Genomic DNA, 25,068 nt, shown 5'->3' with positions numbered 1-25,068 from the left:
GCCTTACTAAGAAATCTCCCACATTTCAAGAGTTTTCTATACTGATGGTACTCTCTGCTCTTTGATCCACCCGTTTCCCCCCAGCCCGGGTCCTGGGCTGCGGAGTGGAAAGAAGAGGCACGTGGGGGAAGGACTGGGGCAAACCTAGCCCCACAGCCCCTGGCCTCCTGGCACAGTGGGGCCTGTCATGGCGGCTCGGTGACAGCTTAGGTGAGCTCAGATCGCAGAGCAGCAAGAGAGAAGGGTCTGGGGGTCAGCGCTAGCCAGACCCCGGCCCCGCCTGCGGTCAGCCGGGCCAGCCCCGCGCGCGCGCCGGCTCACATGGGGCCCCGCCCCCGGCGCGCGGCCCGCCCCGCCCCTGGGCTCAGCCGCGCGCCGGGCGCCCACCTGGGGAGGCGGCGGCCCGGGCCTTGGGCGCCGGCAGCCGAGCCCCGGCGCGGGCGCTGCGGGCCCGACGCCAGCGCCCCCGAGCGCCCCGGGCCACGCGCGGGCCCCCCGCCCCTCCGCGCCTCGCCCGCCGCCCGCGGCCCCCACCCCCCGGCCGCTCCTCCCCTCTCCCCACCTCCTCCCCCGCCCCCGCCCCTCCCCCGCCGCCTCGCCGGCTGCTCGGCCGCGCGTCGGAGCCGCACGGGCCCGGGGCGCCGGCGGCGAGGCCACCGCACCTGCAGCGCGCTCGGGCTGCCGCGCGGGCACCTCGCCTCCCGCCGCCCGGCCTCCTTCTCCCCCGCGCCGGGACGCCCATGACGCCCGAGCCCCCCAGCCGGCGACAATGACCACTTCCCTGCAAGATGGGCAGAGCGCCGTGGGGAGGGCGGCTGCCCGGGACCCGCCGCTGGCCGCCCAGGTGTGCGGCGCTGCCCAGGGGAGGGGCGACGCCCGCGACCCGGCGCCGGCCCCCTGGCCGCCCGTGCGGGCGTTCGTGCCCCCGGCGGACGCGCCCCGCGGCGCCGCTGCAGACAGGTAGGCTGCCCTCGGCGGGCGCGGGGGAGTGTCCTGGCTTGGCAGCCGGCGAGGGGTGAGGGGGCGGGCCGAGGGGGGGAGCCATGTGCCCAGAGCTGGGCCAAGTTTGTGAAAGTCTCTGAAGACAATTCCTTTTGAGCTGGCTCCTACCGGATCAGCAGGACATTGCGATCTCCCAGCGCCTTATAAATAGCATCACCGTTTCATTGAGAGCTCCCGGTCTCTCTCGCCTCTGCCCATCGGTGTTAGCTAGGAGGCCAAGCTCCAGGCTGACCGCCCCCCTTCCTTATTTTTTCGTGGCCCTGCGTTTAAAAATATAAACAATCCTTTTGATTTTGTATATTTAAAAAATCGTGGCATAAATGAGTTCACCTCCCACATAGAGTCTTACAGCGACCCTGGAGAGGCAAAGCACAGATTGACATTTGAGCAGTCTAGCTCTTCGGCAGGAAAGAATAGAGGCTTTAAAAGGTTTCCCAATCTCCATAGCTTTCACCGCTAAGTGCCTTTAAGAGTTCACAGTTATGCACATACTTCAGGAAAGAAAAAGGCTGCAACAATACAAAAATCTGTAGTCCTTTATATTCATACATTGAAATGGTCCCTTTTTTTTCCCTTCAGATTTGCAAAGTGCTTCAACTTCACTGAAGTTAAAATTACTCTGCAGTGGACTAGAGTACATTCATACTAGCAAGCTCTATTCACTTACCTCCTCAAAAACACTGCCTTGCGGTTTAGTATCTATAAGCACTTGAAAAATCAACAGACTGTGTGTGGGCAACATTGTGAATGAAATCTGAAGTGAGATGAACCACAGTTATAATTAATAAACCATAACTTCCAAAAGTGATTAGTAAAATAGCATAGGGATGAATTCATTAAATGTTTATAGACTTTGTCACCTTACTGGGTGCACAACAATGTCTAACTCCTCAGGATGTTTTACATTAATAATTACCTAGTCTGTATTTTGGCTCCTGGAAAATTATTGAAAGTTCTGGAAATGGGGTTTCCATGCCCGGTGATTTTTTTTTAAAGCCCCCTCCCTCCAAAAAACACGTATAGGCATACTATAAAAGATTGATTTATATCAATTAACATATTTTATTTTGACCGACAGAAAGTACATCACTTACCTTTGCTGTATACTTTATATAATATTGGTGTTGTCACGGCGTGGTATGTGTTGGCCTTAACTTTTTAATCCTGACAGCAATTATATTTTACATTCTGTTTTATGTAAATTACATCCTATGTTCTCTTGGTGTAGGAGAAAAAAGAAAGATCTTGATGTTCTGGAAATGCCATCTATTCCAAACCCTTTTCCTGAGCTTTGCTGTTCTCCATTTACATCTGTGTTGTCAGCAGGCCTGTTTCCCAAAACAAATTCAAGGAAAAAACAGGTATGCATTTTAAAATTTTCTAATTCAAAGATCTTAGGAGTTCCCAATCTGTAGTCTTTAAGATATTCAGTAATTTATAATGTTAACAAAGGATTAGCATAGCCTACTTTAAATAAGTCTATTGACTGACATAGTTCTTTGGTAGTATTTTCCTTAAGGGTCTCAGTTTTCACAGCTCTATGATGGGAATGTTAAAACTTACCTGTCAGGCTTTTGGAATGGGTTAAATTAGAGAATATATGTAAAGTACAGAGTCTGGGAGCTGTTTTTATTCACAGGGTAGCTGGAGAGTTTTATGTGACAATAGATTATCAATTTTAAGTCAGAAATTGGAAGAGGGGGCAGTGGTATGGGGATGAGAAGGGGCTCAGCTGGCTCCTTTAATACTTTCTTTAACCTTTCACATTTTCAATCCAAGCCAACCTCATTTACCAAAGGCAAGTGACCTAGTGAATCTGTGGGAAAAGGTAATTGGAGTTTAGACTCGACGTGTCTTCTTCCTTTCAGTGAATTCCTCAGTTTGGAGGCTTGTGGCCCCAGAAGGCAGATGACTTGTAAGTGATGATTAAAAGATGGACTTTATTTTTATGATTTCCTTTCTTTTCAGGTTGCTAGTTTGGGACTGACTTAAGCAAACTAGATTTCAAGAACCAAGCAACTATGGGGAGATACATCGTGATTATACATTTGTGAGAAAAAAAAATTAGCGTATCCTAGAATAATCCCATGTCTTCTTAATGCACTTCCTCCCAATTTTGAGTCAGCAAAACAAAGAGAGGCTTTACTAGGCAAAATATACCTTGTTCTTGTAAGGAGAGAAGCAATCCATTTAAACAGTCAGATGCATGCAGTGAGGAGAGGGATGGTGAAGGGAGAGAGGACAGTCGATCATTTTCCCCCCATCTCTTGTTCTCTTTCCTTTTTTCTGTACTTTTACTACCTATGATGGGTTCAATACTGTGTGTTTATAGTTTGGTGAATGGAGAAAATACCTTAGGAAATAGGTGAATTCTTGATAACATACAGCAGTAATAGAGACAGTGGGAAAACATTCCTTGGAATATTGTGTTTTGGGAAGTCTGGTATTGCAAGGCATATATACTTTTTTTGGTGGGGAGGAGGTTGAAGTTTAATTGGTGCATGTACTTTTCCATAAGGATTGGAGAAAGTGGGAGTAAATATTCCTGGAGCAGAGGTTTGTTCTGAATTAGAGTCTTTGATGGGGGAGGCAAGTCCTCAAGTGAGCGGGACTCTGGCTTGGGATAGGGAGCTGAACAAGGAGGGGCCTCTCTTGAGCTTTATTATCAGAGTGAGGGTTGAAGTCAGAGCCCTAGGGCAAAACAGCCCTGCTGAAAGGCCTGGGCCTTTTAAGAGCTTGGCTTTTGGGTTAAGATATAAGATGGGAATATGGATGATAGATTTGACTGTGTGTCATGGTGGTGGAAAAAATTGATTCTGGATTGTCTCTGATCCAGAATGGGAAAAGGAAATGTCTGAGGATGACATAATAGCCATCCGGGGAACTGAATAGATGATTTCCCTACTTATGGGGGGCCAGCTCTGTTCCTTGCACCATCCTAGGCTCTGAGGCACTGGGCTAAGCAGACATGCCCTGCAAACCTGTTTACAAGGTGGGGCTTTGATTGGGGTTGGGCTGGGGCTAGGAGTTGAGCAGAGGAAGGGAAGTAGAGGGAGAGAGGCCTGGGCTTACTCTGATTTCGTGAATGAACACTGGGAGAATGCCTGTGTCTAACATATGGGTCGATGGGGCAGGGTTTGTTTGAATAGAGGGAGAAAAAGTGTTTTATGCTTATGTTAATAGAGGAGAAAAAAGAGAGAGTAAGTGTGGGCGCCAGGGTGTTCCCTAAGTGTGGAGTCATCATTCTAGAGTGAGACATCTTCTCTTGGGGATTGATAACATTTCTTCAGATCAGGCTTAGTAAAACGGCAAAATGGGAAAAGGGTGCTGTGTTACTTTGACTCCACTGGGTTTCCTGCTGTGGCCCTGTGTCCAGTTTCGATGATGACCTTCTCAGAGAGCATTGCATCTACAGGGACAGCTGTGCTGTTTCATGAGCAGGGAATTCTGGCCCGACTCCTGGAGACCAGTCCCAGGGGGGTGTTCCCACCTGAGAAGGACCCTTCCTGCTGCCCTCTTCCTTGGCTGAAGAGTTCAGGTCTAGGAAGAGAAGGATGTCCCAAAGTTGGGGAGGAGGAAGGTTCCTTTTCACGTTCTTGTATGTTTCCTTTTCCCCACCTAGACTTTGCGTTTAGCACTCACCCTTTGCTTTTATTCCTTGGTGTATGCACTTTCTTTGGATTGAGTGAAGTTTTGGGAATAGATGACTCTATGTCAGTAATTTCCCCAAGCTCTGTGTCTTTGTGACACAGACTACCCTTTTACAAGATGCTATTTCTGGCCCAATTATCTCTGACCTTCAGTTGAGATGATGTAAATGACTGTATGTGATAGTTTTCTGTTGACTTTATTTATGGTTGAAATATGGGAGATGATATCTCTTTTCTTTATATTCTCTCTTTCGTTTGTTTTGTTTAACCATTCCAGTCATTTTAGCAATTCTTTTCTCCCCATAGAAAAAGTGAAGAATTCCACTTGTTATTTACAAATAAGTGACCAGAAAGTTTGAAAGAATCCAGACTAGAAATGTTAAATTTCATGTGGGCTTTCAAACCACAGTCAAAAATCATTTTATGGGCCGTAAATATTTTTTTACAATTTGAGTTGCCTCCATAATGCATGAGTGGAAAAGTGCATTGAAGCCACAAATAGGATATGCTTTATCTCTTTTTGCAAATAAAATGTCTCAAAGTATACAAAACTGTAGGCTTTCAGTATTATCATTTTAAAATAAGAGTTAGAATGAGATAGACTCTGGACCTTCATTCCCTCTCCATCTTTGTATAATACTGGCCAGATATATTTCCTAGGTATATTTCTTTGTGTTTACCAATAAAGCAGATTTAAAGTGTAACTTTATTTATATACGTTGTCCAGAAAAGTTACTTGCAATTAAATTAAATTTTGTATTAAAAGTAACTTAACTTATGAATTTACATGGCTCCTTTTTTTCTATGTCTGGTTGAAATTTACCAAGAAATCATCCCTTAGCACTTATTATTTGAAGGAAGGGAAGGAGTAAGAGATCTTTAGCCCTTGCAGAAGAATCAGTTGTTGTCTCAAGTTTGTCTACCCTCAGGTCATTTTTGTGCTTGAACTAAGCTTCTATGGTAGCTCTAGTTAATTGCTTCCCAGGACTATGCAGTATAACTAATTCACAATAAAGGCTCTGAAGACTTTAAAGATAAAAAGACACCTGTGAAGAACTGTGTGTCGTGGAACGTTCCAGCTGCAAGAGATCTTTGAGATCATCTAGTTGAATGCTTTTCTTTTACAGATTAGTAAATGGAGGCTAAGAAGTGCTATATGACTAATGGTGGCACACCTGGGACCTGAAATCTGGATTTCTTGATGCTTTGTCACAGTCTTTTTGTAGGAAGGTAGAATTTCTGCAGAAATTGAGAACTGTAAGAGTAGTACAAGTGTTAAAGTTATATCAGTATTGTTGGTTATGACTGCCCAAAATACAAGAGCAGGGGTGACAAATGCCATTTATTTATATTCACCTAAAGACCTGGATTCCTCTTTTTTTCCTCCCTCAAATATAACTGTCTCTTTGTGTTTTTTCCTCTCCATCTTGTCCCTAAAATTGATAGGAAAAATTCTATCAGATAATTGGTTAATCACCAGATAAGATTTGCTAGTATTATTAATAACCAGGTTTGGTGTGTAGTTTGCAGTCCACAGTCACAAGAATGCCAGGAAGTGGGTCTGTCATCCGCATTTGAAGATTTTTTTAAAAGTGCAAAATCCGGAAATGATTTGCCCATGCTTCCACAGTTTAAATTGAGGGAGATCAAAAAGAATATCCTGTCTGAAGGTGCTTTGCCCTTCATCACACTGTTTCTGGTCTATTCTGTATTGAATTAAGCCGTTGTATATATCTCAGAAAAATAAAAAAATATCTTCCAAATAATTAAAAAATTCGTTTTCCACATGCTCTGCCTTTGATTTTATTTTCCTCCTACATATCAGGTACTATCAAAAGATAAGTTCATCTCTGTCACCAAATTAAAGGGCCTCTGATGTCATTCCTTTGTCATAGCAGTAATTGTCCCAGTTTGTATATGTTGTCTGGCTGCTATACTAACCAAACTCTCATGTATTCATTTTTCTAATATACACAGAAGTAGAAAGCAATAAGCTATACCCCCATATTCCCATTTTCCATATTCATCTAATATTAAGTTTTTACCTCATTTACTTCTTCAATTCCTTTTTGAAATTTTTATTGTCTTTGTTGAAGTATTTTAAAATAAATACTGTCATTGCGTTCCTACTTAGTTTTGTATATATCTCTGAAAAATACATTTTCTTATAGAACCCAAATGCCATTATTCCCTAACAAAAAATAGTAATTCTTTGGTATCATTTAAAACTATCCAAAATCAAATTTTCTCCGTTGGAATGATCTATGACATCCTCAAATTACAAGCTGGTTATGTTTCAAAAGTCTTTGGAAATTTTTGGAAATTTAAATTCAGTTTCAGATGGAAATAGCATCATAAGTTGTATTTAGGCCCCCCAGGCCATTTTACAAAATTCCATTTAATGTGAAATGAAGTGCAAATATCATATATATGCAGAAAGAATAATAGAAACAATACTTGCTTCTATTAGAGTTTTGGACAAATGTGTCTTTCCAACAGCAATTTGCTACTTTTCAATGCTGGCACTTGATGAATATCATTTTTCTTGGGAGGAATTTGAAAGTACACAGATCTTTGTGGCAATATTGAAGCAGGCTTTAGAGCTGTCCTCCTCAAAGTGTCGTCACTGGCCCCCTTCCTCAGGATCAGCAGAGTTGCCTGTTAAAACTGTAGATACTTGAGCCTCTCAAAAAACCCACTGGATAATAATATCCTGGTGAAGCACAGAGGAATTTGACTTCTTATTTTTTTTCTCTTTGACATTGTACAACATCGGGGTACTCTTATTCTCTGCTGCAACGCTCTGGGGCGATCTGACTTTTCATAATCGTGGACAATTTCATTTAGTTGAGGAAAGGTAGGAATATTACAGATGGACTTTAGTTGGTATTTTATCCAAGTATTGATTGTTTGGGGGAAACAGAACCTCACATGAACTAGCCTGAAATGTTATGTTATAGTACCTGAAGGCCGAAAGTTCACTGATCTCATGACAGGTTGGAATTGGGAATTAGAATGTCAGCAAAAATCAAGGCAGCCACTTTCTCCATTCTCTCTTTTTTTCCTCCCACAAGCACAGCACATAGTCTCTGCTTTTCCTTCTAAATCCATTTCATTCTCGACATTTCTCTGTAGTCTTGCTTGTCTTGATTGCACGTCAGTGCATGTGGCCCCACATGGCCGTCCCTATTGGAATAAATATTTCCTCCTACTAGTGGTTTAGCACTTGGTGATTAACTTGAATCTGTATCTGGAGAGTGCTATTAACCCAGCTTGTCCAGCTCTTAGTCAGCTGTGGCCCAGGGGACAGAGGGACCTGGACCGCTGCTCACTCAGCAAGGGTTGTGGGAAGAAATTTTGTGAGTGGGAAGTGCAGGTTCAGTGGGTATGGTGTATGGCGGTGGGGAGGAAACAGTGGACAGCTAGTGGCCCAGGAAAAAGAGATCTCAAGCAAAAAGTAGCGGACGTGAAAACAAATTCTTATTGGATGCTATGATATATGGTGATCCGCTGATTCGTTTGTCTGACTTAGCCTAGACAGTTTACAGTATCCAAGTTCTTTGCTTCAATTCACTTAATTCACTTGAAGTGTATTTATTTGACAGTGGTTTCAGTTGATGCCACCCTTCAGTGATGGTCATATTCCTTGGCCGTTGTCCTGAGCTTGCATCTTAGTGAGGTCCCTTAGACAGGACCAACCAACTCACGAACCTGCCTACTTCGTGCTAGTTACCTTCATTTGTAACAGAAGACAGCTGTCTCTTTCTATTTTGGAACTTAAATCCCCTAGCAGATCTTCTGCTTGTCAAGGTTTTATTTCCAGTTTGAAGGTTGACTCTAATTTTTGGTTAATTTGCAGGGTACATTTGCAGTCCAACGTTTATCTGCAATATGGGTTTTATTTTTCATTTACTTGAAAGCTCAGCTTCTGGTTTGTTTTTCCCTAGGGGCATGTATTATGTTCTATCAAGAGAAGGAAAATTGGAGTCATTCATGGTTCAGTATAAATGTGGATCTTAATTAATATAAAAAAGCTTTCTGCAATCTTATGGATATTGAAACATGTCAGCGTATATGAAATAGTAAAAAATTCTGCTGTATAAATATACACTGATGTGTATTTGAGCGGGGATGAGCAGACTTGGGAATTGTCCTTAGGGCATTCTAGATGAGGGATGGCTCACTGGAGAACCTAGGAAATGGCCACAAGTCTTTGCCAAGGCAAGGGAGCGGAAGGGAAGCTTTCAGAATCAATTTAGAAGAGAAACGGGAGAGCTGATATAAGGAGAGCATCCTTTACCTCTCGTCCTTCCCTTTGGTTCCTCCTCATTTAGTATTTTTCAAAGCCACAGAGAAAATAAACAAAAATAGGAGGATAATATTCTTAACTAGTTTACAAATGCTTCTGTCTATTCCAAAAGATAATTCATAAGACTGCTGTTTATTCAATATTTTTTTTCTATAGATGTAATGTTACATGTGGTGGTTAGGTTGTTAGGGCAGTGAGTAAAAGTTTTTTAACCCATAATAGCTTCAAAGAATGATACATTTACAACACCTTGTGCACCGTTTTTAATATTGTTTCTATGGAAAGATGTGAGTCAGTATGTGATTGAAAGATATTGGACTGGGAATCTGCAAGCCTAGTTTTTAATATGGTCCTGCTGCTGCTGAGTGATGTGATATGAGACTGTTGGCCACACTTTCTGGGCCTGAGAATGCTGCAGTTTTATTCTATTCCTGGAGCAAGTGATTCTCATGGCTCTTGAAATACTAATGATTCTGGGTAGTAGATACAGGAGTCACAGGAGGCTTCTTCGGTCCCATTGGCCCCAGAACTTCCCTCTCAGCCTTTGTTCAGATCATCCCACGTGGTCACCACACCTCCTTTGATAAAGAGCACATTTGGGTGCCATGGGGAAAGGAGCACAGGAGCCACCTCTATGGGGATGATGAGGGCAGGAGGGGCTAGTTAAACTAGAAATTGTGCATCAATGTCAAGGTCCAAATATTAGAAAGAGAGTCAGAAAAGAGATCATATCTGGGAGGGGCCAGATTGGGTGGTGAAGTTGTGTTTAAATTTAGAAATAAGGATTTGAAATTAGATGTGAATGTTTGAGGCTGGCATAGGTCCAATATGCACTTGGCTTTGCTTGGCTTAGAGGGTTTAAGGTAGTCTTAACCTCTAAGTCCTTCTCTAAATTCCTCTTGCTCCCCCTTCAAGTCATCCATTTGGTTGCTCAAGCCAAAATCCAAAGAGACTTCTTTCTGGTCTTTGGTTGTCTTGCTACATCTTTCATCACAATATACTTGAATCTGTAAACTTCTCTCCATCTCCACTGCTACCATCCCGACTTCAGCCACTGTTTTCTCATGTTTAGGAGCCTCATATATGGTCTCTTTATTTCTACTTTACCCTATTTTTGTCCATTCTTCATACACGTGTTAGAAGTCAACTTTTAGAAATGTCGATCACATCATGTCACTTCCTGGTTGAAAATTTTTTGATAGCTTATAATAGAATTCAAATTTTTTTTTTAAAGGTTTTATTTTTCCTTTTTCTCCCAAAGCCCTGCAGGACATAGTTGTGTATTTTTAGTTGTGGGTCCTTCTAGTTGTGGCATGTGGGATGCTGCCTCATTGTGGCCTGACGAGTGGTGCCATGTCTGCGCCCAGGATTTGAATCGGCAAAACCCTGGGCTGCCGAAGTGGAGCGCAAGAACTTAACCACTTGGCCGCGGGGCCAGCCCCTAAAATTCAAATTTTTTCCTTAGCCTACAGGATTCTACACGTTTTGGCTTCTGTCTACCTGTTAACCCTCATCTGCTTTCTACTCTTTGTTCATTATACTCTAGCCATGGTGGAGGGGCAGTCCTGCCTTGTTCATGATCTTGACAAGCTTTTTTCTACCTCGTAGCCTTTGGCTTGGCTGTTTTCTCTGCCTGGAACCACTTTTGCCGGCTCTTAACATAACTGACTGCTCTTTATTCTTTAGATCTCAGCATAAGATCATCTCATCAAAGAGGCCTTTTGAAATTAGTCTACCGAAAGTATCCCTCTACACCCGTTTTTTTTCCTCCTACTTCATCACATTTCCCAGTGTATTTCCTTGCCTGTACTTACTATAATCTGAATTGTCTTGTTTATCTATTTGGTATAATTATTTATTGTTTTTCTCTCTAAGTAGAATATGTTGGGTTCATTGTTCTTGGATTCTTTCATTGAAAGAATGAATGAGTAAATGGATTATTGAAGATAAATAGTTAAAATCAATTTTAACAAATTGTATTTTGACATATTAATTCAAATAATGATCAATCAGCTTCCTCCTCTTCATCAAATTTTAAAAAATATTTCTAATATTATTAACAAAAATAAAAATATATGCTAGGCCTCTGGACCAATGGGGTTTTAGCAGTATATATCTTTTGTTTTCATTACACACATAGGAATTGATCGTTTTTAATGAAGTTAATGGATATATTTCTGATTTTATACCTAATTCTTATTTAATGGAATTATAAGTGAAAAGTACTTGGCGGACTGCTGCTCTTTCTTCCAGCTTACTGGGTATTAACAAAATCCACATAGTTAGAAAAACTTAAGTGGAGATAGCAATTGAGTTTATAATATGAGTCTCTTTGAGCAAAGGATAGATGTTAGCAAATGTTTTAATTATTAACTATTAATGTCATTGGTGAATGTTTTAGGCCAGGGCTCATGGTGTAGAAATAGGGAGACATTTACCCTTTGAGTATTCAAGAAGACTTTCCAAGGGATGTACAAACTCATGGATTTAAGAGAATCAGTTTCCAGATCCTCATCTTCAATATGTGCTTGTTCCTAAAACTTATCTTCTTCTCTCTCCCTGAATCGTCATCTTTCTGAGAGCCCGCTTGTGTTCACAATAACCTTCTCTGCTGGTGCAGTCCTCTGAGGCATGCAGACCTCCCTGGCATCACACGTAGGGAAAGCTTCCTTACTGATTAGTCAGAGTGCCACAAATCAGAAGGGCTTCCTGACTTTTTATGCCTTAAACATCGTTCGGATTTTGGCTAGTGCTGAAATGTTCTGAATTCAGATAGATGATGGTGTGATGGGAGTAATGACAATTTTCATTTCTTATATTTCAACTTCAATTACTGACTTAAGTTCTTCCCTCTCCTGACTATTGTCAGAGAATATATAACCTTTGAGGGAGAGTGTCCTAAGAACAAAGCAATTTATCACATCAATGGGAAATACTGATGCTAAAAATGGCCTTTGTTATGTATATAAATATATTTTCCTCTGTTCTCAATACTTGGGACACATCAGTAGCTGAAAAAAAATGCTCCTGTAAACACCGGATGGGATATAGGTTAGTGCTGCAGGTGGGGTTCCCTGGGAAGCCAACTTAGAGCAGAGCTTTGCCTGCAGGAAGTTTACTGGGGAAGAGCTTTTAGAAACAATGCCTGTGGGAATGGACTCAGGGAGAAGTTGGCGGCAGTGCAGCCACAACAGAGACCTCAGCTGATCCCATAGTTGCTCTGGAGCTGGGATGGCCCTGCGGAATTGTTTAGAATGAAGGGCAGAGGGGCCGGGCTGCCCAGGAAGGGCCTGACCTTGGGCCTGGTGGCTCTCTTAGCTGAGTGCACTGGTGGGTAGGGAGGACTTAGCCGGGAGGTCTTAGTGGCTGACGCTCTAACAGCTGAGAAAATGAGTGCTTTAGTGCTGAAAGGGGCGGGTTTGGGTGGTGTGCCACAGCATCTGCAACAGTTAGTAATTCTGATTCTTTTAAATGTAACAGAAATCCTTTCTGAGACCACCAAATTTTTGAAGATAAATTGAGTAGAACTCAAGGATATATATAACTTGCATATGATTTCTTTCAGATTTTTTTTGTGTTATTCAATCTTGTGGTTAAAACCTATTTTATCAAATCCTATCATGAAATATTTCTTCCAATACCAGTCAATTCCCATACTTTATATCATAAAATACCTCAATATTTTCTATTTCCTGTTAATACAAAAATATACTAGCTGCGAGACTTAATTTTTTACAAGTATATACATTTGCTTTCACTAAAAACACAAATTTTTATCATGATGAATACTACAATTAGTGGAGCTATTTCTAATTTTATGTTTGATTTTTATTTAATTACATCCAAAAGGTGAAAAAATCAGGTTGGAAATGTACACACACAATTATCAAAGGAATTCCATGCCCTTCCTAGGGCTTCATCATACTCCTCAGAACTCTTAGTTCTGTATTATTCTAAGTTTGACTGCTTTCAGCTATTTCTCTTGTAAGATATAATTCATAATTAATTTTCAGTGTTTTTTAATACTTTTTGCTTCTCAGAATGCATATTGATAACCTCTTTTCGAACTGAAAAGTAAAGTTGGACTTTATCTGATAAGTCTGACTTGGCTGATTGATTTGAGAGTGAGGATTAACTTTTCCAGTTATATGGTTGACATTTTCCTTAAATTGAATAAACTAAGTTTAGAGCCTTAAACTTTTGATGAAACTATATTTAAAGCACATTATAAGACAAAAGCATTTTATTAAAAAAAAGTTGGAAAGAAATCATGCAAAAGCCTCACCAGTGTTTTAGTTTGGCCAAGGTGTGATAAAATTAATGCTTTTCCCCCCAATTTCTATGAGTGTATTAGTTTGAACAAAGTGCATTTAAATGAAAGAGTAACATAACATTAATGGTAAAATTTTGTTGATAAACTATCCAGAAACTGAGAAAGTGAAATAATCTGATTGGGTAACAAATTTTTTCAAGTCAGGAAGTTTCCAACTCATTGCTTTCAGTTACATCCTAAGAGGCTTTAATTGATTTACTGGATGATGGATCATTAAAAACGATTTTAACTCAGATGGAATTCGAAGCTTGACATTGCCTCCCACCGCCTCTGCACTCTTTCCTCCCTTACCCCATTACTCTGACATACTATATGTGTTTATTCTCTGCCTTTTCCCACTAGAACGTAAATCCTGTGAGGGCAGGGACTTTGTTTTACATACTACTCAATCTCTAGCAGACAGAGCGATACCTGGCACTTAATATGCCCTCAGTAAGTTTTTGCTGAATGAAAGAATAAATGAATGAATTAATGAATGGGGAAGGAGCAGAGGAAGTGGTTATTATAAAGGGAGGGAAGGAGGGAGTATTTGGGAACATACTAATAGTTTAGTATAAATGATAAACAGTTTGCAAGGAAGCCTAGAAAAGTGAAATTCAGTTTAGTTACTAGGAAGGGTCTGATATTGTTAGATGTTAAAAGAGATCCTATTCAGGATAAACTTTTGAGTATAGATATACCACTATTAGCACATTCTAAATTTGGGTTACCCTTGCTCAGAATAAGTCCTGTTCTTTGTCTCTTTGGTCCCCTTGTAAGCATTTTCAGTCTTACCAGCCCATGTGTGCCACTTAAAAAGCACATATATTTATGGGGCTGAGTCCAGTAAAAGCTTTTCAATGAACCCACATTCACAGTGGAAGATTACTTTCATTCTTGGGAAGGGTGACATATGCATGTGCAGCCCAGTGTTCAGATGAAAGGGGTACTTTGGTATTATTTAACTGTGTATTGGCAAGATTCAGGCCAGTATCTGGTTTCTCTTTAGAGACATTTTGCATTATATTACAGTACTCTTACTGTGCTGTGCCAGGGAAATTAAGATCAGCTGGAACACTCTGTAGGTCATTGGCTTGGATTCTTAGGGCACTGGGAACTTGATGTTTTGTTTTAATGACCTCATTTAGGCTGAACCTGCCTTTGTCCCAAAGACATAAGGGCTCCTTTACAAAACCATGTCTGCCCCTTGGGAAATATATGGGATAGGTTTAGAGAAAAGTGACTAAATATTTGAAGGCATTGGGTCAACTGCCATGTAAACAGTACTTGATAAATTCTAACTCCTTAGTCAAGCAGGATGAAGAGGAGGCATAATTAAAGTCCCCTCGACATGGATGTAACTATCAAATTCCACAGTATCTGAAACATACTTTAAAGGTTGAAGAAGGTAGTTTTAAGAAAAATGAAAGGAAGAGATGCTTACGGGTCATGTAGCAGTCCGTGGGACTTGTGCCCCCGCAGATGGTTTCTGCGGAGATTTCCAGAATGAATGAAGCACCTCCTCCATATTTCTCAAAGTGGGAGTATATGATGCATATATGCATATGGGGTGTGTGAGGATTGTGGGAGGGCCATATGGGAAGTTGCATGATAAACATGGAACACCTTTCTGGAACAATAATTTTAATTGAAAATAAGGGGAAAACATTTTTCTATTAAAATAAACAGTCCTATTTCTGTAAGTAAAATGCACACTTTATGCGGATTTTAATGAACAAATTAAATACCTTAGAGTTATTGCCTACCCTGGGATGGCAAGGGCTGTGTAATTACTTTCTTTTGCGTTTTTGGGAGTTCTGGTGGAAAAATTTGAGAAACACTGGTGTTGTTTTCAGTTCTGTGGGAAGTAGCTTTTTGTAATCCTCAGGAGGATTGGTTATCATCTCTCTTTTTCTTCTAAGTTCTTTTCTAGCCAAAGTTCTTTCTCTAAAGCTTCTCTGATTTTTTGGGTATCTATATCGTTGATATTGAGGATATTGGGTTGTTAAATATTTGAAGTGTTTTTCTATTCTACTTTCCTGCATCTTGGCAGGAAATTGCTAAATTGCTAAATTCACTAAAGTCTCTGAAAACCACCTTATTCCCGAAGACCTCATTCAGTGCTTATTTTGACATCTCAGCAGTTTTGGGCATTTTTGATTACTCTTTCCTTCTTGAAACATTTTCTTGACTTTTACCTCTCACAGGTCTCTGTTGTAGGATGTTGGTGTTGGTGAAAACTTTCTGTTTTCATTTTACTGCTGGGGTGATCTCATTTACTCCCTGGCCTCAATAGCAATGTACATGTAAGTCTAAGCTAGGTTATCCTGGGCTGTCTGCTAGATATCTTCACTTATACAGTCCATAGACATTTCAAATTCAGCATTTTCCAGACCGGATTGATATTTTCCACTTAAACTTGCTCTTTTTCCTATGTTTCCCTTCATTAGGAATGGCATACTCTCTGTTCTTATTAGAAAATCAGATATCTAAGTTCTTTGGCTCTTCAGTATTCTTCTCTCTCCTCTTTCAATTGGTTACAAAGTACTCTTGGGAAAACAACTCTTGAATGTATCCATTCTTTACAACCTCTCGCCAGTTGCGCTCGTTTAGGCTAAATCATGTGTCTCATAATTGCTTTGAGAGTCTTCTCACCGATTACTCTATTTTTAGTCTTGTTCCACTCCTAGAAGTGTACTGTGCTTTAAAACAATTTTGTTTTATATTGAGGAGCTAAAATCCATCTAACACAAAATTAACTATTTTAAAGCATACAATTCTGTGGCATTTGGTACATTTACAGTGTCGTGCAGCCATCACCTGTAATTCCATCACCCAAAAAGGAAACCCTGGATCCATTTAGCAGTCTCTCCCCATCCTCACCTTCCCCCAGCCCCTGGCAACCACTAATCTGCTTTCTGTCTCTAAGCATTGACCTAGTCTGGATATTTCATATACAGGGAATCATACAATATATGACCTTTTGTGTAGGGCTTCTTTCACTTAACATGTTTTTGAAGTTCATCCACATTGTAGCAAATAATAATACGCTTTTAACCATGAGATAATTCCAAATGTGTAGAGAAGCATATATTTTTTGTTTTGAAGAAGTAGGAGGTGGTTCATACATGATAGGAACCCTCTTTGTTCCTTTGTTCTCAATCCTGTTTTGTCTCTCCTTTTCCCCTACTTTGAGGGAACCACTGTTCTGAGCTTGGTGAGTATCCTTCCATGTTTTTATACTTTCACGGTGTATAGCACTGTGCTGTGTTTTAATGACTTATGTAAAAATATATGTGTATCTCTGCAACTTGCTGTTTCATTCAACATTTTTTGATTAATCCATGTTAATATGTGTAGATTAGTTTATTTTAATTTTGTTTCATTGTATGCATACATCACAATTTATTTATCCTTTCCCAACTGAAGAAAATTGAGAATCTTTTCAATTTCCATGATTAAAAACCACACTGTACATTCTTGTGCCTATGCACAAGGGTTTCTCTACTCTCTGTATTTAGAAGTGAAATCTCTGGGCTGTAGAGCAGGTGTGTGTTCATTTTTACTAGATATTGCCAAATTGTTCTCTAAATTGGTTGTACGCACCAGCACTATATGTGTCTCCATTTCCGTACTTTTTCATCAACAGCTGGTATTTTCAGATTTTAAAGTTTTTGCCAATGTGGTGAGCATAATGAAATTTAATTATGGTGTTAATTTGTATTAGCTTAATTACTTGTTGGGTTGAGTATCTTTTCATATGCTTCTGGCCATTCATATTTCTTCTTTGTGAATTATCTATATTTTTCTATTGTGGTGTTTGTCTTTTTTAATTGATTTGTAAGAGTCCTTTGTATGCTATTGGATACTAATCTTTCTATAATTATAAACATTGCAACGATCTTTTCTCGGTAATTGTGACTTGTCTTAACTTTGTTTCCAGTGTCTCTTACAATAAAGAATATTTTTGTTTTATTTTAGTTAAATCTAGTTTTGTACTTTTCTGTATCTTATTTAAGAAATTTTTTCTTCCCTCTCCATCCTGAATATATTTTCGTCTAATCATTTTAACATTTTACTTCTCATGCTTGGGTCTTTAACACAGCATGATTTAATTTTATATATGATAGGAATCTTATTTTTTCCAGATGAATATCTACTTATACAAGTACCATTTATTAAAGTAATCACTTCTTTTCCCAAAGCTTTTTAGCATTTCTTTGATCATGTATCAAGTTCTCTTTTTGGTAGTGGAGTGATAGTTTTAAAGGACAAATCAGATTATGTCATTCTTCTCTTAAACCATTCCATGGATTCCCGTCATTCTTTGAATACATATGTTAATAGGGCTCTGGGGGTACTGCATAGCTGGGCCACCTCTCTAATCCTGTCTCCAAAGCTTTCCTCCTTATACCCTGTACTTTGACCACACTGAACTTCTTTTAGTTTTCTACTACTCATTCTTTCTCTTACCCGACCTTGGGAGGATCAGGTCTTTCCATAAGTTGTTCTGTCCTCCTGCATCTCTTTTCTCCTTAATCTTTAGATAGGTGGCTGCAAATCTGTCTCTTTGAAGACTCAACTGAGAGAGTCTTCTCTTCCCCTACCAGATCTGCATTAGGTGCCCTGCTTAGAGATAATCTACCAAGTCAGTTATGTTACGTTATCAGTCTATTTACTTAGCAGTGTTCCAGTGTCCAGGAAGCTCTCTAGGGGCAGCAGAAACCAAGTCTGCGTTGGACATCAATGCATTTCCAGACCTTAATGTTGTGCGTGGTGTGTCGTAGGTCCTCTGTAAATACTTGCTCAATGACCAGATGGTTCAGATATCACTTTTATCCGAAGTAGGACTTGTTTCTAAAATCTCTGATACATAGATGATCATCCATATAGTCTTCTTGAGCATTTTTCAGTGATAATGAGCTATTTTGCTTGTGATCAATAAAATCCTAATGTAAATGCTTTCTTATGAACTGCATATAAACCAAGCTTTGTATAATTGTTAGAAAAAAATTTAATTGCAAAAGTTTTGAATTTTACTTTTCCCCAATTAAACCTTTATTTTGATCCCTTATTCCAACATGTCAGGATATTATTAAATTGTATTTTTTCATTACGATAATTGTCTCAACTTTGCTTTGTATGCACCTAGGCATAGATGATATTAGTGTCTTCATTCAAGAGTGAAAGACGAAGCTCGCCACGTGAGCCTGCCTTCAAGGGTGGTGCTAGTGGATTAGCCAACACTTTACGTTTTCTCAGTATGCTGCTCATCCATTCACTCAGTGCTTATTGAGTGTCTGCTTTGTACTAGTCATTGTGTTTGATATATATATAATTGTGTTATCATTCTGGTCTTGCTCATCTTGTCTATCAGGCGTGTCATGAGGCATTTCTCAATTATTCTTTAGAAATCAAGATATGCTCAGTCTTAGATATCCCTCTGACCTATCAGTATAGAGACTTACTTAAAAAGTATAGTAGTTGCCTCTTATCCACAGTTTCTCTTTCTGTGGTTTCAGTTTCCTGTGGTCAATCGTGATCCAAAAATAGTAAATGGAAAATTCCAGAAATAAACAATTCATAGGTTTTAAATTGCACACCATTCTGAGTAGTGTGATGAAACCTTGCATCATCATCTAGCTCCATCCTGCCTAGAACGTGAATCACCCTCTGTCCAGTGTATCCACACTGTATACACTACCTGCTCGTTAGACACTTAGTAGAGATCGTGGTTATCAGATCAACTGTTGCAGTATCACAGTGCTTGTGTTCAAGTAATACGTTTTTTATTTAATAATGGCCCCGAAGCACAAGAGCAGTGATGCTGGCAATTTGGATATGCCAGAGAAGCCATGAAGTGCTTCCTTTAAGTGAAAAGGTGAAAATTCTGGACTTAATAAGGAAAGGAAAGAAACTGTATGTTGAGGTTACTCAGATCTATGGTAACTTTTATTACAGTATATTATTATAGTTCTATTTTATTATTAGTTAGTGTTGTCAATCTCTTACTGTGCCTAATTTATAAATTAAACTTTATCAAGTTATGTATGTATAGGAAAAAACATCGTATATGTATGTGTTGGTACTATCTGCGGTTTTAGGCATCCACTGGGGGTCTTAGAATATATACCCCGGGGATGAGGGGGACAACTGTAATAATTCAGTTGTTACTATTATTGCTAATATTTATTCAGTCTTTACACTGCACTAGGTACTGTGCTAAGAAGATAAAAAGTTTTATAACATCCACTTTTCCCAGTCCCTCAGTGGAGTAGACACTACTGTCATATCCATCTTATAGAGGAGGACGTTTAAGTTTATGAAAGATTATATGATGTGATCAAAATTATACAGATGGAAAGTGACGGAGGTGGGATCCAAACTCAGACTGCCTTGTATTAGTGAGATGGGTAGATTCCTGATAACCTTTCCTTCCTTCCTTGCTTGCTTCCTTCCTTTCTCCACTCTTTCCTCTTTTTGTTGTTGTTTAAAAAAACATTTTGAAAACAACAAAGGAATGTTTTTAGTAGATCAGGCCCATCCTGTGAGTAGTAGTAACGGGTAGAATTCTAGAGGTAGGCGTTGCTGAGATGTCTCTCATACATGGTGTAACCAGTGTGCCTGGTGGAACAGAACCAGTTTTAAAAGGTTCCTCTCACTGAACATTAGCTTAGACTTGATTCGTATATATACATAATTATAGTAATCACACAAAATTTAAATATAAAAATGCTTTTTGGTTCTTTGAGGAAAATGGTTCTTTAAAACTGTTGACTGTCTCCTGACTCATGGAGGTCTGTGCAGTTGTAAAGCAGTGTGACTTTTCTCTCACACTGGTTTTTAAGGGTGCATATATCCTGACTTTATATTAGCGATGATACAGTTTTCAAGGTACTTTCAAATATATTATCATTTTTATCCTCTTAATATCTGACTGTAGTAAATATATGAGTTAGTTTTATCTCACTTTCATAGACGGAAAGACATAGGGTCAAAGATCAAGGGTAAATTATATGGTGTTATATGACAGCCAGGACTTGAACCCAGATTTACAGATTTTACTTCCAGCCCTGAATACCTAACACAAAATTGATAGGTGGCATTCTATTTAAATTTAAATACAAAATACCTCCTTTGTGCTTTTTTTTGTACGTATATATGTATAAAAATACAGATTTTTATATATGAAACTTGGATTGTGACAGTAATAAAATGAATTGTCCTTTAAACTGCACGTGAAACCCAAACTTAATATATTCTGATCTCCCTCTACCTCTAATATTTTTCCTATGGTATTGGTATATTGCTTTCAGGAAATATAAAAAATCCTTTATATTACTGTTTCAGGAAATGTCAGAAATCCTTATTATTATTTTTTAGTTTGTAGGATTTTGAATGAGTTTTAGAAACTACCAGGGAAATTGGATCATTCTCAAATCAGGATGTATTCTTACTGAAAGAGTTTAGCTTAGCTTTCCTTACTCTGGGGTGTTAAATTAATTTTGATTGACAGAACCGTGCCTAGGATTTAATTGAGATTGAAGTTAGTAAAAATCTTGTCCCATGGCCTAGAGAACAATTGGACAAAGTAGATGAAGTAGAGAGGAGTGTGTTTTCTCAACCTTTTATTCCCTTTGGACAGAACCCAGGTCACCTGCACACACAGTAGATTTCTGGTAGTGGAGCTATCCTGCCACTGTGTGGTCACCATTAGCAGGTCAAACACCCATCATTAAAATAAAGGTGGGGCTATAAATATCAGTGCAGAGAAAACTGGTTTTTAAAGCATGAGAGAAAAAATGATGCAAATATTTAAACATTGAATTAAATTCTATTTTCTAAAAAAGAAGTTATCAGTCCTTCACATATCAATATGTTTACCCATCAATCTTAGAAAAGTTGTTCTATATGTAATGCTTTAGCATGGCAATTCTCAAACCTCACCAGGCATGTCACATACCTAGAGTATTTGAAATAAGTGCAGATTCCTGGGCCTCATCCTTGCGGGGTCTTTATTTGTAGGTCTGAAGTGGGGCTGAGGTATTAGAACTTTTCACAAGAACCTACCAGGAAATTCTTACGATTCTGATGCAAGTTGTCGGTAGACCACTTTTGAGCAAACCATGGGGTAATCTGATTCAAACAGGAGTTTCAGAAGGACAGCATTTCCCTTCTAATGCAGAGGGAGAATTGGACAATCTGCCATCGTTGTAGGGGGAAGTGTTATTTGTACAAACACATGCTTTATATACATTTGTGGTTCTGTAATATTTTTTCTAAATGATAACACGTGTCTAAATATTTTTACTTCTTCTTAAAGCTGATTTGCTTTTGCTTGAATTTTAAATTGCATTGCTTTAAAAAAGGAAGAGTATTTGTTCTTTAATAAAGAACCCCTATGGCAATGGGAATTGTCAGGGCTCCATGACTGCAAAAGTGGTTATTGAAGTAGATCACACGGGGGCGCTGTTGAAATATGTTTTCGTCTGTGGTTAGTTCCAAATACAGACAGCAGAGGGGGCATGCTGTAAATGACCCAAAGAACCTGTGACCTGCTGTTTTAGTATGAGTTAGTCTAGATTGCATTGTTAATTTGTTTCATTTAGACTATTACAGAAGTATCATTTGTCGAAACAAATGATGGATTTAAGAAAGAACCATGTGATTGTAGGATTTTATAAGTCAGTTATTTGAGGAAAAATATTTTAATCCTATATTTAAATGATTCTGATTTCTTTTCACATTTTTACGTTACATTATGAACAGTGGCTCTAGCTAGCATCTCTTGTAGGCTGGATTTTTATTTTTAGTTCCAAGAAGTAAGAGTCTGATATGTTAAAGTGTTAGTTGATATTATAAAAGTAGAATTGACAGATATCTCCAATACATTGTTTGTAGAATAAACTTTTATAGTGTTTTGCCTAAGAATTGAAGATGTATGTTGTTCAGACCATATTATATCATTAAAACATTGGAAATGAATCTTATTTCCTAAAACTTGTTTCTATTTCCTCCCAGATTTGGTGTATATGTAGAGACTTTGTTTCTAACTTGGTGTTCTTTTTTTGTGGCATTCTTCCATACATGCTTTCATCAATTTATGCTCTGTTAGTAACAATAGAATATATCAACTTGAGTTAGGTTAAGCAGAAAAAGAATGCCTCCTTTGCCATTCTTTTTGTCAAATTGTGACCTTTTTGAAGGCAGGGACTGTTCCTTCTTTTTTTTATCTCTTTAGTTTCTACTGTGAAACATTGGACAGAGTAATGAGTGTCACCACTGGTGTCAAATCCTAGGTACAGGCTATGGTGGGTTAAAGATGGCTATGCATGCTTTGCTATACCTCATATGGAGAGGTTGGAGTCTACGCCTTGTCCTCTAGTTCTTGGTGGGATCTGATTATTTGACCAATATAATACAGTGGAAGTAACACTGTGACAATTTCTGGTTCAAGGCTTTAAGAGACTGGCAGCTTCCATTTCCTGTTTCTTGGAATACTGTCTTTGAGAAATGTGGGCTTCCTTATCTGAGCCCTGTGTGACTATACTGAGACCACCATGCAGGAGAGGTCATGTGTAGGCTCTCTGATCTCCAAGCCCAGCTTTTCAGTCATACCTGCCAATATGCTAGACATGAGAGTGAGACAGTCTGGGATCCTCCTAACCAGCCCATCCGCCAGCTGAGTACTTTGTGATGTTCACTGACACAATGTAGAACTTAGGAATCTAGCCAAGTCCTGCCCTCCTGACCCACAGAATCATGAGATACTATGAAAGCATTGTTGTTTTAGATCACTGTGTTTTGGGCAATTTGTGATGTAGCAATAGGAAAACCAGAACACAGGGAAAGTACCTGAGAGAAGAACAGATGGTGGCGATCGGAAGGAACCTTGGAGAATCTTATTTAACTACTCCCTTTTGTAGGGAAAGACTGCATTCTGGAGAGATGAAGTGACATGTTCACTTCAAGGTCATCCAGACAGTGATGGTCACAGTCAGAACTCTAATCTCTTTGCTGTCCTTGCCTCTGGAAGACTCTATAACATCTTAATTTTACACTTTACAACTGATAAGTAGAGGCATATAGATATAGGCTAGAGACATCTAAAGAACTATTACCATGACAGAAAGAACTTTTGCGACCTCAAAAAGGACCCCCAGACAGTGTTTTTTTTACAGGAATACCCAGCCCAAACATTTTGTACTATTTATCTAGTATTATAAAAAGTTACATTCTAGTGTAAATGTATGTTTCATTTAATATTCAAATACAGTAAATAATACTAGAAAAATAAGCATGCACACAAATAGTAAATGCTCATTTCCTATATAGGCAATCTAAACATTTATGCAGTTTGTATTACAAAATTCCATGGTAAATTTGGAGACTTTGAATGTATTTTCCCATTGAAGCAAAGATATTCAAAATTCAATTTAACATGTAGCATGCCTAACATATAGTTCTTTAAATAATCACCATATGTATCAATTTTCTGTGGGAAAATGCTTTCCGAATTCCAGCTTGGTATCTGTGAACCCATCAGTCCAACCTCTCCCTTTATTGGATTTTGACAGAGGATGTGGGTTCTACTCTTCCTGTGAGCGATGGGAGTGGGCCCCTTACCTTGCACTTAGCATCGGCTGGTGGCAGATATCTTATGTTTAAGGATCAGGGAGAGAAGGTTCTGAGGGCTCCATGCAGATGGAGAGATGGTGATGAGGAAAGAAAGGGAGCAAGAGCATGGTTCAGGACTTGCTAAATTTCTTAGTTCAGGTCTGCTCCTGGTGCTTTCCCTCCCTCTTTCTTGTAAGTATCCTAGAGGTTGGTGTACTTGCTTTCCTTTCCGTCCCTCCCAGTAGCTTCCTCCTTTCCAGGTATCATTCTTAAACTCACTAGACAACACGATGAAGTCTCTCCGTTTTTCTATACTTTCCTATTTCTAAAGATGACAGTGATTTTCTATTCTTTCCTTTTCCTTTTCCTTTCTCTTCTCTTCTCTTTTCCTCTCTCTCCCCTTCCTTCTTTCCTCTCCACCCATTGTCTTATTTCTCTTAAAATCAACCTAATTTCTTTTATGCCTTGGGAATTGTTAGCTGCTGTAGTTAATTAAATTCTTCAGTTTATTTTTAGGCTTAGGGAAGGTGAGTGGCAACTTTACTGCTTATATAAATAAGACAAAATATTTCTATTAGATTCTAAGCCCTTAATAGGAAGGACTACAGCTGATATTTCTTTATCATTCCTTTTCACATACTTTTGACATACTTAGTAATGTTTGTTGTATAAATAAAGATTAAAGATCACAGTTATGACCTCTCTCTATGATTGTATATCTGTGCTATGAAAGAGGTGAAATGCACTGAAGATTACTTTAAAATCCTGTGAATGCTTGCATATTGCCCACGTTCCTAATCTGTGTGTTTAGTGCAAGTTTATGGAAATTTTTAAGTCAAAATTTTACTGTTGGTTTTCTCTTTTACCTTTATTTGTTACTTTTACTGATGTTATGGTGTTACTGCTAGACTTTCTTGTTATGATACCATCAAACAGCAGAGATATGTAAAGCCATAGATGTGGTGTGGTTAAATTCCCTAGTAATAAGGGGGATATCTGACATTACTTCTATTCCTTAGAGTAGGATTAAATAAATGAAGGTTTTGTAGATTATTTCAAGGGTTAAAGACTAGATCGAGGAAACATTTAATTTTTTTTAGCTGAGTTTTTGATAAGTGAACTATAGTTCTTTAGTCGAACAGAATAATTTGCACTGTGACAGTCCAGCTTTCCTCAAG

At 39.2% G+C, this 25,068-nt stretch overlaps 1 protein-coding gene across 2 annotated transcripts in view; it reads left to right on the top strand.

Annotated features, from left to right (window-relative positions):
• The first annotated feature begins 609 nt into the window (after positions 1 to 609).
• GRB14 (growth factor receptor bound protein 14) overlaps positions 610 to 25,068 on the top strand; it is a 121,163-nt gene continuing 96,704 nt past the window's right edge. The window contains exons 1-2 of one of the 2 annotated variants that reach the window (XM_070581432.1): positions 610 to 960; positions 2,231 to 2,363. In XM_070581432.1, coding sequence (XP_070437533.1) covers positions 770 to 960; positions 2,231 to 2,363 — 324 coding nt within the window. In that variant the 5' untranslated portion in view covers positions 610 to 769. The remainder of the gene's footprint in view (positions 961 to 2,230; positions 2,364 to 25,068) is intronic. The other variant, XM_070581433.1, reaches the window with a different exon arrangement.

Source organism: Equus przewalskii, chromosome 17, assembly GCF_037783145.1.
Source record: "Equus przewalskii isolate Varuska chromosome 17, EquPr2, whole genome shotgun sequence".
Taxonomy (NCBI): Eukaryota; Metazoa; Chordata; class Mammalia; order Perissodactyla; family Equidae; genus Equus; species Equus przewalskii.
This window is presented reverse-complemented; position numbering and strand designations above follow the sequence as displayed.